We start from the raw sequence: 18,550 nt of genomic DNA on the forward strand, positions 1-18,550 counted from the left end.
AGAAAACGGCGTCTGCAGGAAGAGGGAGGCTTTGCAGGTACCAGGGAGAGAGCCTGGAGTGCTTAGGGAAGAGCAGCCGAGCTGCTTGCAGGACGAAAGGAACAAACGGAACCCATGGAACTACACAGCGGCTCCTTCAAGGAGTATTCCCTCACTGGTTCCCTCGTCTCCCCTCCAGCCTTTGCTGCCTTTCCTCTCTTCGCCGTCTTCCCTCCCCCAAGTACAGCTGAATTATGGGGAATGCAAATGGGAAAAGAAGTAGTTACAATGCAGCATTGCTGAAATTCCCAGAAAGTCCAAGATAACTGTATGCACACATGCACAAGTCTATAAATCGGGGGTTTTTTTTCTCTTAAGAGCCGTGCTTTCAGTCAGTCCTTTGAAACCAATTAAGAGATCATATACATGTACAGAAGGCCACTGGGTTTGGCTTTTTCCTTGCTTACTAACCCTTACCCACAGGACAAACTACTGCAGTTACGAGACAGCTAAAATTATCAAAACAATAAAGCAACTACATTCTTGTGATGTGCTGTCTTTTTTATTATTATTTTGTTCACTTAGTCACAGATTCACAAAATTCAGCAGTTGGTAGTGGGTCACCAAGCCATTCATTAGTGCAAATTCATGAAGGTCAACTCTATGACATTTCGCCCTCCTTAATTGTCCTCTAGGCAAGCCACGCACCCTTCTGTTGCCTGGCCTTTGACGTGCTCCCCCCGCCAAAGCTTCCTCCATTCTAACCAGCAAAAGTCATAATTTAAGTGGATTTGCACTTGAAATTAATTTAATGCTGTGCTTATGAAAATGGTTTTGCAGAAGACATTTGGTGGAGTATGAAAAACCCTCAAAGTGGTGGGAAGTTCTGAAACTCTTACAGAAAGTTCCTGTAAGACAGCAGTCTGTTGGGCCTGTTGCACTACCGGCGTTACCGAAACTACGTACAGGCTAACCGCTCCACAGTAAGCTGTGCATAGTGAATACAAAGCCTCGAGAGAATCCAATATGTAGAAAAATAAAATTTTGGAAGAATTCAGTTGCTGTATTGGAAAGATACATGAACAGATATAGCTATTTTTTCTGCATGTACACTTTCAACAGTGCAATATGATGTTACAGAAGTGTTTTTAATCATGTTCTAAGAAATCATTTTCATGTGTGTACAAAATTCTGTATAAGTTAAATGTAATGGAATTTACAGTTAATATTTAAAGCATAATACAAATGGTAATTTTAAACATGTTTTGACTCTATAATAAGGAAGCACAGTTTGCTAAAAGTAGCATTTAATATAATTCACATGAATAAGGTGTTACTTTTTTTTTTTTTTTTTAAAAACACGTCTTTGCAGTTCAGCAAATGCCCTCAATGCCAATAAAACTGATTTTAAAATGGCTTTATATTATTGTGCACTTAGGACAAACTTGACCTACATAAAAGAATGACAGGTTTTAGACATACTTACTCAATTCAGGTACATTGGAATTTCTGTAAGAACTTAAGAGGAATGAAGAGTGTTTAACACTTAAGAATAGTTTTATCTGTGCAAAGCTTATGTAACTTTCATTTCATTTGGGTTTACTAGATCCGATAACTGAAACTGAACATGAACATAGAAAGCAGCAAAGTTCACATTACCTTTTGTATACCCTTATAGTTCAGTTTACATTAATATACTCTACAAAGTTGTAAAAAGGACATCATGGATTGAAAAGGGAAACAAAAACCAACAAAAAAAAGAAACCTGTAAGACACCAGACCAAGGAGAGAATGTGTAATATTTTCTCTTTTATTATTTTTTCTTTGAAGATTACCTAACATCCTCGTGGTAATAACCCAAGGTAATATGTAAACAAATTTCAATGCTGCTCAAATGAATTAAAATATTCTGTTCAGCTCCTACAATAAGTCAGAACAGTGGCACCAATTCCTTTCAACATTAAATCACATTCATCTTATTGTACGTGACTCTTGTGCAAGTGGTAAAGGCTTTATTCATGACCTTGGCTACATCAGTAGAGAGGGATGTATCAGCTATTTACGTATTTAAAAAAATTAAACTGACAGAACAACATATTCTGTCATCTCAAATACCAGCAGCATCTTTCTACATATTTAGGATACGTTTGGCCTAAGCCTTTAACAACTTTTAGAACAGCCATGCAATAAAACAAACTTGGAGATGTTTCTTAAGAGAGAACACAGAGCAGTTTAAACATTTTTCTGAATAGTAAAGCCAAGATAAAGCAAATCCAGGCCCTTTTAAATGGCTGCAACTTTTCATACACTTAAAGCTCTATAAAACTAGAGCTTATTAGTATATATATTTATATTTTTTATATATATTTTAAATAAGTCTCTTGTCTGCTTTCAAAATTTATGAGGGGTTTTTCTGGTCTTTTGGAAGGGCAATAAATAAAAGTAGAAAAGGCTGAACTGTTTTGCATATCTTTGTGGAAGAACAGAGAACAATTACACTTTTAGAGTTCCAGAAAGGTCACTGTACAGAACAAAAAGCTTATATACAATTAAGTGTGCAATTTTAGTTGGCTGGGCCTTTTATTATGCAAGATCTCCTTCTTGACTAGAAGCCACTTCTACTCTTGACCAAATCCCTCTGTTTCTTCAATGGCAAAGAGCAGCTTCTCTTTCAGTTGTTCATAGCTTTTATATGGTGGCAAATCCAAACGATTAAAACTGAGCAGAAAAAAAACAAAATTTTGTTAAATTTATCTAAATCCCATGTAGAACACTACAGAACTCGACTGCTATAGTAGAAGTTAAAAATGTTCTGATCTAACAATTAGAAATGAAGAAATAGCAATCGGTGCAATCTCACTGCCTTGACATTTCTATGAGCAGTAAACAGACAAAGCTTGAGAGGAATACTTTAAGAAACAAAAGACTGTTATCACATCAGATAAAAAAAAGAACCTTTGAAGACTAAAGACAGCCCAAGATACAGAGAACTATAATACTCAGAAAAGGAAATGTTCACCATGAAGTTTAATATCACCCTAGTTTGATGCATCTCCAAATGCCAGCAAGAGCATGAAAAAGCTGAATTTTTCTCCTTCCTATGCATGCCTGGATACGGGTTTTTTTTTTCTCCTCTAAACTTTGCCCTAAAAGGCTTCTGCCAAAATTCTGTTTCATTCCATGTCTTCCCCAAAATTATCTTAGACAAAGAAGGATGTTTAACTCTTGCAATCATCACTTGAAAAAACAGCACCAGTGGAGAAAATGGTAAAATGGAGGATTCCCTGAAGTAGTTTAAAAGTATGATGAATATTATTGTCTCAATGTTGCCAAAGGAAGGTGTGTCCATTTTGCACACAGTATATACGGGAAGCTGATCTGTGCACCTGTTGCACCCGTCTGGCACAGGAATGCCAAGCCAATAATAGTCTGAAGCCTGGCAAGAAAAAGTAGCTGCATTCTTGGCTAAGCATCCTTGTTTTGAATGTTTGCTGTGATTTCTTTCACACTACTTTTTCTCATGACTATACACTTATCTTTTATAATGTTACTGTATAATAAGTGTATCTAATAACTGTATATACCTAATGCCAACATGACTTTTGTTCAGTTATTTAATATTCTCTAAAATAAAGAATTAGGGAAACACCTCTCAGTTCTATGCAAGAAGGATGATATCACACCTCTGATAGAACTGATACTGACAAAACTGTGTACAGTGCAGTAGCAAAATTTAAGAATAGGGCAACCAAAAAAGTTTTTAAAACTGGCATGTCGGAGCAATCAAAGAAGCTGAAGATGGAGATAGAGAACTGATTCAAATTAGACTTCATTTGATTTGGTAAATGCAAAACCAGAAGAGAGAACCACTAAAGGTACAGAAAGTTTACATGTAACAACTCACCAAGTGTGACTTCTTGGTAACCAGGTTTCCTTACCAACTTTTTCAATGCAGAATTTCTGAGGACCATTACTTCCTAGAAAAGAAGATTAAAAAAAGTGTAATCTGTTCCTTTTAAGTAGCACACATGATACATACTTGACATAAGACACAACTCAGATACAGCAGACAGAGCTCATTAGGTGCTACTCAATGTTGCATGAATATGAACATTCTTCTCATAGAAATGAGCTAATTTCATAGTAATTTATAAATGCATTCATGGGTTTTCTGATATAAAAAAGCCCTTCTAGATCCAAGCTGATGAACATGAAGTTCCTGCTATCCGTACACTTGCAGTATGGTTCATCTGCAAATGGAACAGTTACAGTATAAAAGTTTTGGTCACCTTTTACTTACCCATAAGTTCAGCAAATCCACCCAGTGGTAATCTGCAAGTGCCAGTGACAAACTGCAGAAGTCGCATGCGAACTTCGTTGTCTGTTTCTTTTACAAACTAGGCACAGAAATTCAAATTACTTAACATAAATCTTTAACATAGCTGGAGAAAAACAAACACCCCACGAGATTGTTGAAAAAAGTATAATTCCATTTAAAAAGACACCACCTTGAGAACAGTTTACCTTTCTCGATTTCAGCAAAATTGGGTGGAGGGAGAAGACAGTGATTTCAGATTATATGCACTGTCGACCGTTACAACGTGAAGGCTGGGAACAGCAAATAAGAAGAAATTTTATCTATTTTATTCTACACTAAAACATAAATTAGCCAATGCTTTATATGAAGGTTATTGCCATTTTGATTAAACACAGCAATAGCCTAGCCACAGGCTCTGGGTATTTCAAGACTGAAGTATTCCCTGCATGTGGCAGTCTCAGCAAGAGGAAACACCATCCGTAACAGCTGCATCACTTTGTAAGGAAATTCACTGGGAAAGGGAAGAGGAAGAAAAGAGAGGGGAGACAGAGAACATCTCAGTAAGAGAGGGGGCATTGATACAACTAGAATTTTGACTCAGAAAAAAATGGATAACAAAATGAATAGTTTTGTTCTATAAATGTTGAAACCATATCCAAGTTACATGAACTTCTGGTTAAGCTTCTTTTAGTATCAAGCTTCTTTAAAAGAGATCGTATCATCAGATTTTACATTATTCTGACTATATAAATAAGCTGGGAAATAATTGATTTGCATCATTTTCTTATAGGAACTTCATCAAAAGCATCTCTAAAATGGTGATTTATCACAAGACAGGAACTGCCTAGCTGTGACTTCTGTTTAGGGAAATTCATAGAAACTGGGAGCCTGTATAGCATTTTTGGAGGTTCTTTTCTGAAAATAATTCTTAGCCAACTTCATTAAAATGTGAGTTATAATCAGTCAGTGCTAGACTGGCACAGTTAATATGACAATAATCATAAATAATATGTGGCATTTCAGATGTACAGGTGTACTACATATAAGAACATTCAGAAGGTAGATCACTGCTAAGAATACAAAAAACTCTATCGTTGTATAATCAGTAAGAAGGACAAGATATAGAAAAAGTATTCATGATGCAGCCATCCAAATGTAATGTGGGTATCTATCTGCCATTTCCCACCCTAAGAACCAGTAATCCTCCTTCCCTTCTCTGAAAAGAAAAAAGAAAGGAAGCAGCAAGAACCTTCATTCAGATAGCATCCTTCCACTCCATGTCATTTGCGTTACAGAACAAAACAAAATCTAAAGAAGCCAGAAATTTCACTGATCAACATACCTGCCAGAACCATATGATCTGCTTGCTATTCCTTGTATAATGACGATAAACAGTGTTCCTCTGCCAGTCTGCTAAATCAACTTCTTGCATACCACAGAGCATGACCTAGAAAGGAAAATGATTACTTGACAATAGACATGTCTACACAAATAAATTAAGAGTTAATTTTGTATCTTGTATGAGACACACTAACAAAAATGGAAGTTCTTGCTCCCCAAAAAGGACTGGTAATTTTTTTCATTTTACTCCACAGTTAGATTTTCCTTTATCTTAAGTTTACAGAACTCCTCCGAAATGGTTTATGTATTCAAGTGGTCTGAAAGTCTGCATACCAGAAACTTAGTTTCTTCCAACTAATAATTCAATAATAAAAGATATTACCTTTCCCATAAAAGGAAATTTTATATTAAAGAGGATACTACCTATCCTAACCTTGCCTCATATTCCAAGATGATGATGATTGCATTGCTGCTACTGCTGCTACTATTAAAGATAAAACACACTGCAAAGTGTAAGTCTGCAAAGTATTCATTACAAGAGGCAATGAAAGCTGAAAGTGCTAAAGGCAAAGCCTCCTAGAAAACTGAACACTAAATAAGAAAGATCAAAGTCCTTTCTCAGGAAAAACGCCACTTTAACTTAAGAAGCTTTCAGAACACTGCTCATTATATACAGGGAACCTTGGCAAGTCTCACAGAAATAAATAAGCTTTGCGCTAGAGAGCCTTTTGTCCCTGCTCCAAATCACAACTCCAACAGTGAACATAGGTCAGGCTGACTGTTAAGTAAACACGGTGCACACAAGCGACTCCTGTTATCAGCCCTTGGGTTACATATTGAGGATCTGCAAAATTCAGTTTCAAACCCTGTTGGTTCCTCCAACTTTCTGTCCTTAAATGTAATAACCCTAGAACTTATCCTAGACTGTGTCTGTGAAACTAAGCGATCACTATACACCAAAATCAACTTCAGTGTCATCTGTTACAAGGTAATTCTACCCATCTACCAGAGGGAAAAGTTTTCTATGACTAATAGATCCATCTGTGACCTCACATTCTGATCCTTTCACAGAAACTCGCAAAACACATTTTAATACTGAGGATGGAATCTAAAATTCCCAACTGCTGAACACCACAAAACATCAATTCAATAGATATTGGCTTTTCACCATGATTTACCCCCACTGCTCCTATTAAATTCTCCACGTTCCAGAAGCTGTCAAATGCAGCATGCCACAGATGAGAGATTCAAGCTGACCTATCCATTGAATCGTTCGGTTGTATTACCTTTGCAAAAGGTAAAAATGTTGAACAGAAAACCTCACCTCCAGCTCCTTTTCATCAAAATAGTGTAGCCACTGTAGAGGAACAACTTCATTAAAACCATCAAGAAAAGCTTTGGTTTGTTCTCTAACTCCCCGAGAAAATCGCCACTCAGCCATTAGCCTGGGATGGAAAAAAACAAACATAAATTAAACATCAATTAGCACTCAACATGAAGAAGTTCAAACATATATGATTGCGTGTGTGTGTTCCCATGAGGTAACGCTCCCTCCAATTTTACTTTCTTACACTGTATGATTCCATAGACTATAAGGGACCTACTATACCAATATTATCACAAATCTCCAAACTCAGACAATGGTAAAAGTTGGACTACCACTCTAGTTACAAACAAAATTAGTATTATTATTAACCTTTCAGTAATCAAAATTCTGCAGCCTTTTCATGAAAATAATGCTACTCGGGCGTTATGATTTTGTTATGGCAAAATTTGCTTTAGCTTAAAAAGTGCATAATCCTAGTGTTTCAGTGGTAGAAAAGAAAAATTTCCACTGATTTTAAAATATTCTGTTCTTGAGCAAAAAACACCATGTAGGCAGAGAATAATAAGAAATACTGTCGCTTATAATACCTATAACTATGGTTGCCCAATACGTTCAGCATAAGACTATTTCCAGCTTGAACAAAGAGTAGTCATTTTCTGGTTTGAGCTTCTGATTTTTGCTAAGATTTGGAGGAAGAGGTAATGTTTTTTTAAGTTTCAACTAAAATGGTCAAGCCACTTCTGAATTAGAAAAAAAAAGACAATAAGTACATAGACATACTATAGAAACTCTTTCACTGAGAAACTAAAGACTGGTAATTTAAGTGGAAACTTTATGTGCAGCACTGGACATACATTGTATCACAGAAAAGGATCTGTGTACATTTGCTTTTGAGATCACTCTGAATAGATGGATCAGAAATACAGGTTCAGAAAAAGAAAGGCAGTGATAAGATTAGGAGAGAAGCAGGAAAGAGCAGCATAACAGAACAAAGAGAAAAAACAGTTTAAGTCACACCACATTAGACACCATTCTGAATTTCAGTTTCCACCATGACAGCTAAGTTCTGAACAATTTTGAAATCCTCTGTCAAATACATGTCTTCCCTCCACCTGGATTTGTTACCTGGAGTTACTGAAAAAAGGTTTGCTCATTTTCAGTTTCACCTGTTCTCTCATTATACGTGTAATAACAAACAAGACAGGTCATCTCTCTATCAGGTGTCCTCTTTTTTGGGGGGGGCAGGGGAGTGGGGAGGGTGCAGGAGAGGGAAGAGGGGAATAGGACAGATCAAAATGTACCAAGAGATCATGTGTACCAAGATATCAAAATGTACCAAGATACCATTTCAATAATAGTCCCAAGAATTACATAATAAAAGGAAAAAAAAAAAAGATCATATACTGTGTCAAAAAAGACTAGAGCAACAGAAGACATATGGAACACTTTTTCCAACATCTACACCTTCCTACCCAATATATTCTTCTTTGTTCTCCTCAGTCACCAAGATATTTGAACCTCCTGATTTCAGCTCATGTGAGGTTACTTTTCCTAAGAGCTCCATATCCACACAAAAGTACATTTCCAAGTTACACTCTTCGATGTTATTATCCCTGAATGAAAAGAAAAAAAAAGGCATAATGAATTCTATATAAACAAAAAAATCCATAAAACATCACATATGCACAAAAAAATAATCTACAAACCTTATCCAAATTAGGGAGTTGTAAAACTCAGTATCAATAGATTCTAGGTCCTTAATAGTAAGTTTTTTGCTCAGCATTCGTTTGTAGAAAGGCAGAGAAAAACCAGTGTCAATAAATTTCCCATGAAACAATGCCTGTTGAACAGAAAAAAGTCTGTTTAGCTTTTATTGAACTACTAAATTATTGAAGCATTTCTGGACTTGAATTCTTTTTTTCCTTTTTTCCTTTAAGTAATAAAAAGCACCAAGTAGCAGTAGCAGCTTGGTATTTAAAAAGAACAAAACATTACATTAAATGGGAAGAAAAAAAATTATTAATTGACAAAATTTATCCGAGCATGTTATCATTACAATTTAGAAATTCTTTGATTAAAAAAAAAAAACCCTTCTCATAAAAGGTTGAAGCCTATGAAAAGAGGAAATTACTACGTTTCCTCTTCATTATGTGGATAGGTATATATGCCAAGTGTTATTTGATCCTAACTTGATCGTAATATTTGATCCTACTTGAGTACTACTGCCATTTTTTACTACATATATACATCCTGCAAAATCATCCTTCACACAATGCTACTGCAGCTTGTAAAAAACAGTTTAAAAATGCAATCACAGACTGCTTCGGGAAGAGCTTTGGGAATCACATTGTTTATAGGTAACAGAACTGAGAAATGAGATTCTTCCTTCTACTGCAAAAATGAAATTGAAAAAGAACCAAAACATGGTCACACTTGTCTCACCACACGTGCACAAAGGGTGTAAACTAATTTCTAGTACTGAAGCATAGCATTACACACACACACACACAGTGTTAACCTCTATACTGATTCAGTGTGTCTGAGAGCTAACAGAGCACAGCTATAACTATGAAAACATTTTTTTTCCTCATCTTTATCAAGTACACTTTCTTCACTAAAATACCTCTTTAAAAAAATCATCCTAAACATAGGCCACGTATGGCATTCATTGCTTGTCTTTCCTTACAGCTGAAATTCCATGAGCAGAAGAGCCAAGGTAACGGCCCATTTCCTGTAGAAAAGGGTTAGGGTGCATGCTCCACCTTTTTTCCCCACCTTCTAATTCCCCCCCTAAAGCTTACTCTAGTGTGCATTTTCTTCTGCTTTAGGAAAGCTTAAAAAGGTTCTCTCAGAGGCCTTTATTTATTTCTTTGTGTATTTATTTTTAAAGTAGTCTATACTTCTTATGGGAAACAGAAAAATTAAACGTCAAGTTTAGCCTTCAGCCATATGATTTCCTGCTTTTTTTATGTCTACGATAATCTTACAGCAAAATATAAAAGTTGTCTCATCCAACCTCATTTAACAGCTTTTTGTTACAGAGTAAGATGTGCATTCTTTATCTTTAACACCATTCCAGTCGAAAATGTCTGTGGTTATTTCAGTACTTAAAACCAAAAGAAGTCTTTATGATCTGAAAATCACAACTATTTTAGAACTGTGAGAAGCACAGAAACTACAACTGCACTTAAAAAGCCTATCTAGACTCCTTAAAATGATTCCCACTGACATTATTACCTGAGCTATTTTAAGCCACTAGAGGGTATCCCAGGACGTACTGCAGGAAGAGCCATCCATTATAAACCATGAATATACTCAAACCTTGCAACTGATCACATTAGGCACCATTACACAGGTCTCTCTCTCTCTCTCTTTCTCTCTCCCCCCACCTTACTGAATTTAAAAACAAAAATACAAGAATACTTCAGGAAAGAAAAGTTTGTCTTTTAATTACATTAAATACTTTAATTAAGTTCTCTTCTATGATCTGTACTTTTATGAAGTAGTTTTCCTAAAGTTAACATTTCAATTATGGATTTATCTTACGCACAAGATCAAGAATCACCGACTAAAAGAAACAGAATTTGACTCTAGCACCTAATTGGCTTTATCATGTCTTCCTGCTAAATGGCATTATAGCTTGCTGAGGGTTCTAAAAGAAAGAAAAATTTGGTAACCTATTGAAAGCGTTAACGCAGTGAAATAAATTTCCATGACAGCAAAGAAATGGGGAGCTTGGCCATAAAATCCTAGGAATCAGAGATACTATCATCAAAACTGAACAAATTTGTTACTCAAGAAGCATCTATAATAAAAGCAAAACCAAGAAAACCCCCAAACGTAACTTATTTTAAGTCTGAAAGTATTTTTCCACTTCTGTCACACTTTGCTTGTATTTATTCTAATTTCATACAAAAAGCCTGAGCAACAGGAGAAGAGAACAGTCTCTTCAATCTGAAAATGCACTTTTATCTACTCTCTTTAGTTTCACTATTCACCATGTTCAGCGATGTTGCTGAGGGTTACCTGTAGACATCATGATGATTATATGGAAAGATGACTCTATCACTATATGGAAGGAAAGAAATGTGACAGAGCAGGAGTCCACTACAGAAAACCGACTCAGTGATACCAGAAGAATAAATGATACGACATGCCTCATCAACTTTTAGTTTAAGAGAAACCTGATGGCAGAGAATCAGCTCCCTGCCAGCTTCTGCTCTCCTCAGTATCTGATCTTTGTATCCAAGTACGTACATTTGAATTAAGGCTCAGTGTACTCCACAAAACATTTCTAACTCATTTTTTCGAATACAGCAAGGTACGCCAAGTCTAACTAGGAAGCCTTTTTCAGAAAATATTACTCACATTTTTCAGAGCATCAGTATTCAGACACTCAATCAAGCAGCGGTTTGCATGAAGTACACACATCCAATTGACAAAAATAAATTATTATACTGAATGTCATATTAACTTTCATTACTATCCCAGGAAACTTGAGTGTTTAAGAGACTTAACTCTCAGGGAATATTTTGGCTCAGTAACCTTACATGCCTTAATCTTCCATTTCTAAGAGTTAATATAACCTTTAATAACTGTAAAAACAAGTATCGTTCAGGAATAAATGTATAGCTACAGCAAATAATAAAACCTTAAAAATCTAACCTACCATGGCAATAAAGCGCCCAATGAAACAGAAATATGAAAGATGGTCAGGATTGATTGTTGATGCTGGATTTATCTGCAGGCAATAGTTGCTCTTGCCAGCATATTCAAATAGGCAGTACATAGGGTTCAGTACTTCATGGGAAAGCAAGAAAAACCATTCTCTAAGGAAAAAAAACATGTATACACATAAAAACCATCAAATACAGATGTTTATCACCATTCCCCTTAGGTAACTAGCAAAATGGTCAAAATATAAGCAAACTTAGAAAAATAATATAAACAGTGTTCTATTAGAATCACAGAATAATATATGGCATTATATACTTCTTAAATATAAAAAACTTCATTATTAAAAACGATAATGTTAGAAAGTCATGGTTTCCAAAGTTTAGAACTGATTGTTAAGATTGTCACCTTGAACACACCCTCATAGCACAGGTTTTAGCTGCACATTAGCAACATTTTTGCCTACAGAGTCCTTGCCTCAACCAGTACACAGTATTTATCCTCCTCACGCCTACTTTACTGCATACAACTCAAATCTTTATTCAAAAAAATTAGAGATTAATCCATGGGCAGTGCTTATTATAAGCAATCTAGGTAAAACCAAACCAAACAAAAAAAACCAAACCACAGCACACCTTATTTGCTTTCCCAGTCTGACAGCAGAACACACACTGAGTTACTGTGGTTTAACAAATTACCGTGCATCAGTTAAGCCCACAGGACACGACAATGTGAAAATAAATTTTTGTTGAGGTTTAACTAATACATGTTAGTCACCACTTTCATAGTTTCCAACTCAGCTGACCCGAAATAATAATAGAATCTGGTATTTCAGTGTTAGGATTGCTGATTTTTAGAATATTTGTTGCTTTATAGTATTTGCATATAATCAGAGACCTCAGAAGCAGTCATATATACTCAGGAGTTTTTGTATCAGGCCCTAAATGCTTGGAACTGAACAACCAGGCTTAGGGAAAAGCTGCAAAAAAATCTAAAAGTCTATCCTGTAATAACTGCAGGGACTGTTTTCCATCCCTACTGCCTTTCATCTGCCACATTTAAGAGGCGTTTTTTCTATCCCTATATTTACCTGAGATCAGGGAATAGAAACGAGAGGTTTGCTGGCATGTTTCTCCTAACAGTTCTATGAAACTCAAGTCATGGATCATGATTCGCTACAATATGCTTCCAACCCAAAGGCCAAGTAGAAATTGTAAACAGGGAAAGGCAGCCAGGATACGATAGCCCTAACAGGGTTCTGTGTATCTTTTAATAAGCACAAGAATGTCAACAGCATTCTATGCAAGTTTTATACTGAGACAACTATATTAACTCTGCATAGAAGCATCAAATTTAATAGGCGTTTAAATTAGATCAAAGCCAGATAATGAGGAAGGAATCAAAGAAATTGGTCATCAAGAAAAAGTTTGCAGAAGCAATGCGTTTTTCACGTCAACAGCTAGAACTAGCCACGGGACATAGCGTCAGATTGGTCTTGCTAAACACAAGGTAAAATCTGGAGGGAACACTGAGTTTAGCTTGCTGAGACAGGTGATAAATCAGGTGCATCAGCTTTCTATATTTGTATTAATGCAGTATTACATTAGCAAGTCAGTACATGAACATTTACTCAGTGTCACTTAAGAATTCTCAGCTGAAGTTACAATGAGATCCTTGCTGCTTCTCAATTTCACATACAAAATCTTGGGCAAGACTTATTCCTAAAACTACGAAACTATACTACTTATATATTTGTTATTTATTTATTTTTTCTGCTACTTCCTGGGGCTAACACGCTTCAGTTAAATTATTCTAACATCACTTCTTTGGAATACTTTGTTTCTTTGGAACAGATTACTTGAACTCTTCTGGTTCCCATCCTGTGCCTAGGGCCATCATGATAGGGACACCAACCGAACAAAATCCATGCAAAGCAAAAACTGGATCCCTCCCTGCAGTCACCTATCAGATATTGTAATTCAGAAGCATAACCACACACATATCCAAAGAAGCTGAACCTTCAGAGGCAAGCTTCCTTACTTACTACACATATTCACTGAACTTCATTTTAACACAGTAAGCTACATAAAACCAGAACAAAACCAAACCAGAACACCTTTACATTAAAAAAAAAAAAAAACAAGCAAGAAAAATTCTGTCATCTATGACTACTTCTAATTCCCTGCATCTGCAGTAGTACTGAAATTTCCATCCTAACAGTAACATTTCAGTCAAATAACTGGCAGCAGTAGTCAGTGGTTGTCTTCTATATGATTAACAGATGAAACATACTTTGTCTATGGTTTTCCTGTTATCAGATTTTCCCTTTCAGTTCCACTTCAGATTCTAGAAAAACTTGTAGTCTAGCTGTTTCGCATTCCTGCACAGCCTACATAGCCTGTTTGTCTGCTGTTACTTCATGCCTGCACTACTCTCCTCTTGTTTATGTCCTTTCTGCTCATATCAGCCCGAATCTGGTGTTTGCTTTTTTTTTTCCCAAATAAGCAAAACACTTTACTTTTCCACAGTCCCCACTTCCAGGAAAGTGGAACTTTCTAATAGGAAGTTTCTAAAGTAACTCAGTCTAGACCGATTAACTGGCATAAAAAAATTCCAATTTAAACATCAATCTTTGTCAAAGAACTGAACAACTGAGACCACAGTTTTACTAATGCAAGATTATAACCCATAACAATAGCCAGTGCTGCCAGTTCCACTTCCTTAATACACTAAGGGGAGCTAAAAAGGTAACCAGGGTCAGACTGCAAAAGCAAGCAGTTTCTTTGCCAACAGAATGACATTAGAAATCAAGGTTAGAGTGCTATTAAAAGAATAAAAACCATTTTAAACAAATTTTCTTTTACCTTGCCAAGCCACCATAATCCAATCCTTCTTCCCCTCTGAATATAACATATAATCTTCTCCTCAAATCATAGGGTTTTAATGCCATAATCTATCAAAAAAAACCCAAAAAATTGTAATAAGTTATAAATTATGCATTGTCAATACAATCGCTCCTTCTTATTCAGATTTTATGTAATTGATACAGAAATACCATATATGTCAAATGTTTACACAGATTTGACAAGCAATTAGACCATCTCATGGAACATGCAATCAATGAACTGCAGACAAAATACCAGCTCAGACTTAAAATCCTTGAGCAGCAGACTGCTAGCAAGTGGGAGAGCATACCTGGAAAGTATCACTATATGGGTGCCTTGTTCTTATACTCCTCCTAAGGCACTCATTATCATTAAAGGAAAATAGGCGAAAAGGCGGTTCATCTGATACATTATAGACTTCGGTTTTAGGCAAATCACTTAAAAAAAATAATTTAATCCAAAATAAGTGTACTATACTTTCATTAATAATATACTTATAGAGAATCCCTCCCAAGAGGTTTTGATGTGGTGACAGCAGCAAGAATTTTCGTTGTTACAGAGAAAGCAGGAAGGAACACACATCGGCTGCAGACTCTAAGAGCTCAAGAACTTTAAGTTTCAATTACACAGATTTAACGTTTGAAGGACAAAGCAGGACACCAGTTTTAATTGGAGAGAACAACATTTTGTAATGTATATAACGACACACGAGAATCAAAAAAAGCAAATCCGATGTGGCTAAGTTAATATGGTATGCAATGTGGTTAAGCTATGGAACTCTTTAGCACAGGATGCTGTAGATGCAAAAAGTTCACAAGAGGAGCACAGACAACCTCACAGAAGAGAAGTCCCTTGAGGATTATTAAAATACCCAGAAACCACATCAAGCTCAAGAAGCATTTCAATTGTAAACAGTTGGGAAGCTGAAAGATCATTTGGTAAAAGTATTATATACATTACTTCTGTTCTTACAGTCTTTCCTAAGATCCCCCTTTGGCTAACACCAGATGAAGATTACTGTGCCTGAAGGACCACTAGTCTGAACTGGGTATGGCCATTTTTGTTCTTATGCTCTGTCTTGATAAATAAACACAACAATCTTTGCAGGCTTACTTGCTGGAAGGAATCCTCAAACAAAGTCTGTCTGGATACATTGATTTTCACATGACTTGGCAGTGCATTGGACTGTAATCATAAGGCAATAATGTTAAAAGGCAGCACATATAAATGTAAATTCGAATAGTTTCAAAAAGTAAATAACTACTTAATCAGTACCTGACACAAGTAACGGAAATGAGCAAGTTTCCACCTAAAGCTACGCTCATAAGCAATCTGTGGCCCTTTATTTCTGTAAAGAAATATATTTGAGATACATTAACCATACAGACATCAAATAGTACTTTCAATGCTAAACAACAGCATGTAGATTTCAAAAATACACAAAAATTGTTATCGTAAGATATGATGAGAAACAAAATGCAGTTGACGGTTTGGTCAGTCAGTCTTTCTTTCTGCCCCCCTCCCCCCCCTTTTTTTTTTGTTTAAGATGCTAGTCAACTTACCAAATTTGAGAGAAAGGTAGAGATCTAGAGGATTTCAAATCCCTATCAATCTTGTAAAAATTACAAGCCAGCTAAAGGAGAGACATCTAATTTTTTGTCTTCATTGAGAGAAAGACTGCTAAATTAGGCTTCATCAATTCAGCTGCTTGTGGAACTATGAAGGAATATCTAGTACAATACTCTATGGGCTCTTTGAATGAAAGGTCATCAACATGTCATCAGAATTAAACCCTACCCTACATAAAAGACATTAAGGCACCCACCATAGGTTGCATCAATACTTCTGCCTAAACTATTTTTAAAAAGATTTGCATGTAAAATTTTTTGAAAAGTATTTAGAACTACTTTGTTTAGACATTAATGTTGCTAGAGGGTGTATAACTATAAGCAATACCCATTACAATCATTTGCTGTTTCTTTAAAAATTTAACTATTAGTTACATTAGTTCAGTATTCAAGTTTGCCTCACTTCCCCTCTCTATTTATAGAACAATTACAACCTTGGTACTTGAAAAGTGTATAAAAAGTATTGAACCTTAGAGCAGTACAGCAAAGTGTGTCATAGATAAACTGACAATTAAAGCTTAAAAATTGATTAAATTTACAGGACAACAATTTGTTCATAATTTAGTGCTCAATTCCAGCTAAAAGTATAGATTGTTTTCTAGTATGAGAAGACTTCATTATTAAACTATAACAAGTTAAAAAGTTAAAAAATATATTTAATTTCTCACTTACACAGAAGATTTCCCAGTACGAGGATCATTGAAGGTGGTGGTTCTTGTATTATGGTCAACAAAGTATCTGACACCTTCTCTTGTATATCTGATTTCCCAGCCTTCTGGAAGAGGGTCCTCATTTTGTAAACTGCAGAAGAAATTGCAGACAGTACTTTTTCCTCCATATCACGACATATAAGAATTAAGCAAGATCTTTTTATCTGCACAGTCAATATACACACCTACCCTTGAGTTCGAGGGTCTTCCCACTGTGTTGTCTTTGTGTTATGATTTACAAAATACACCCTATCATTTGAATCCACTCTCCTTTCTAGGGGAAAAAAAGAAAAAAACCCACTATACAACAATTGCATTCCAAATTTCTGTAGCTGTCACTTCCTGAAATCAACAGCTAATTAACTTACCCCAACCTGGTGGTAAAGGCCCAAGCGGATCATTTTCTGCTGACAACATTGAAGCCTATTTAACAACAAAAGGACATTCAGTTAAGCCAAATATTATTCACATTGTTTTTCCTTAGTATGTTTTAAGATTATCGCTAGTTCTGAAGACTATCCATTATGAAAAAACATCATGCCATTTGTAGTCTGTTTTTGTGAAGAAATATAGATTATATGATAACATATCATTTGTGCACTGGCCTCCACTGTTTCCAACTCTCCCTTTCTCTTCCTACAGCAAACTTGAGAGGGAGTCAGTGGTTTAAAGACGTACAGTTCACAGAAGTTTTGCAGAAGCACGTATAAGCAGAGAAGCGCAATGTTCTTGCTTAAGAACATGCTTTACCATAATAAACATTTCCAAGCACAGTGATTACTGCCAACATAGGGTTTTTTGCTTCCTCAATACATGATGTCTTCCCTGGATGTCTGGCTATTTTCAGACTTTGTCATTCTTTGCAAATGCAGCTGGCATTCTTTAAAATATGCGGAAGGTTAAAATTATACCAACATACACTAATGTTAAAAGGAAAAAAAAAAAGGTAAAAAAACCCAGATTAAATTATTATGTAAAACCATGCTAAGCTTGTAAGATACTGTAACCTTGCAGAAGTCCCCCAGTAGCTCCCAAGAATAGAAAGCATGGGAAAAATAAAATGTAAAAGGCAGAAATCCCCGAGACTGCAGGATCCATGCTCTGATTTATAACTGAAAGCATTCACCCCTCTAAAATTTTTTGGACACTAAAATTCTTTTTTTTCTATTTTTGTGCAGAATGGAATTTTGATATGTGGGAACCAATCTATATTTTCCAAAGAGTATCTTAAGGATCACCTTGCTACTAATACTGCTTTATATAGCATTTGCAATCCAAAAATCTCAAATCCACTTGAGTTTACAACAGCAAATTCAGGAAACAAAAGCTACGATATTTTTCCTGTGAAACAGAAATAGAGAAAGGATCAGAAGAAAATGCAAAGCTACACTAAAAATCAAGCCGTCTCGTTGTTCTGGCCACCAGCTACTAGATGTGAACAAAGAACTGTCATTATCTCAGCAGCAAACACAGTTAGCCTTTTCTGCTTTTGGAAACTATACAGTCACAATGACCCTGTAACCAAAGACTTCTCTGTGCTGAGTATAAAAAGAATGGCACACAACAGAAAATGCTGTCTGCCAAAGAACGCGGTGGTGGCACAATTCAGAGATTTCTGATCTTCTTAATGGGTCCAAGGATTTGTGTGTGGTTCCTGGATAATATATATTTAACAGAACACACTGAAA

At 35.8% G+C, this 18,550-nt stretch overlaps 1 protein-coding gene across 4 annotated transcripts in view; it reads right to left on the minus strand.

The window, feature by feature from the left end:
* Window positions 1-1,768: 1,768 nt before the first annotated feature.
* Window positions 1,769-18,550, minus strand: part of WWP1 (WW domain containing E3 ubiquitin protein ligase 1) — a 65,625-nt gene continuing 48,843 nt past the window's right edge. For 3 of the 4 annotated variants that reach the window (XM_087750299.1, XM_087750294.1, XM_087750310.1), the window contains 14 exons: window positions 17,231-17,285; window positions 17,052-17,136; window positions 16,825-16,953; window positions 15,800-15,872; window positions 15,638-15,709; window positions 14,504-14,592; window positions 11,635-11,794; window positions 8,672-8,805; window positions 8,438-8,578; window positions 6,963-7,083; window positions 5,640-5,744; window positions 4,280-4,376; window positions 3,884-3,956; window positions 1,769-2,697 (listed from right to left, as the gene is read on the minus strand). In XM_087750299.1, the coding sequence (XP_087606425.1) occupies window positions 2,598-2,697; window positions 3,884-3,956; window positions 4,280-4,376; window positions 5,640-5,744; window positions 6,963-7,083; window positions 8,438-8,578; window positions 8,672-8,805; window positions 11,635-11,794; window positions 14,504-14,592; window positions 15,638-15,709; window positions 15,800-15,872; window positions 16,825-16,953; window positions 17,052-17,136; window positions 17,231-17,285 (1,434 nt within the window). In that variant the 3' untranslated portion in view covers window positions 1,769-2,597. Of the gene's footprint in view, window positions 2,698-3,883; window positions 3,957-4,279; window positions 4,377-4,503; window positions 4,588-5,639; window positions 5,745-6,962; window positions 7,084-8,437; window positions 8,579-8,671; window positions 8,806-11,634; window positions 11,795-14,503; window positions 14,593-15,637; window positions 15,710-15,799; window positions 15,873-16,824; window positions 16,954-17,051; window positions 17,137-17,230; window positions 17,286-18,550 lie in introns of those variants that run through there. The other variant, XR_015703069.1, reaches the window with a different exon arrangement.

Source organism: Nipponia nippon, unplaced genomic scaffold (genome assembly GCF_047370975.1).
Source record: "Nipponia nippon isolate SJK-2023a ecotype South Korea unplaced genomic scaffold, ASM4737097v1 scaffold_1, whole genome shotgun sequence".
Lineage (NCBI taxonomy): Eukaryota > Metazoa > Chordata > Aves > Pelecaniformes > Threskiornithidae > Nipponia > Nipponia nippon.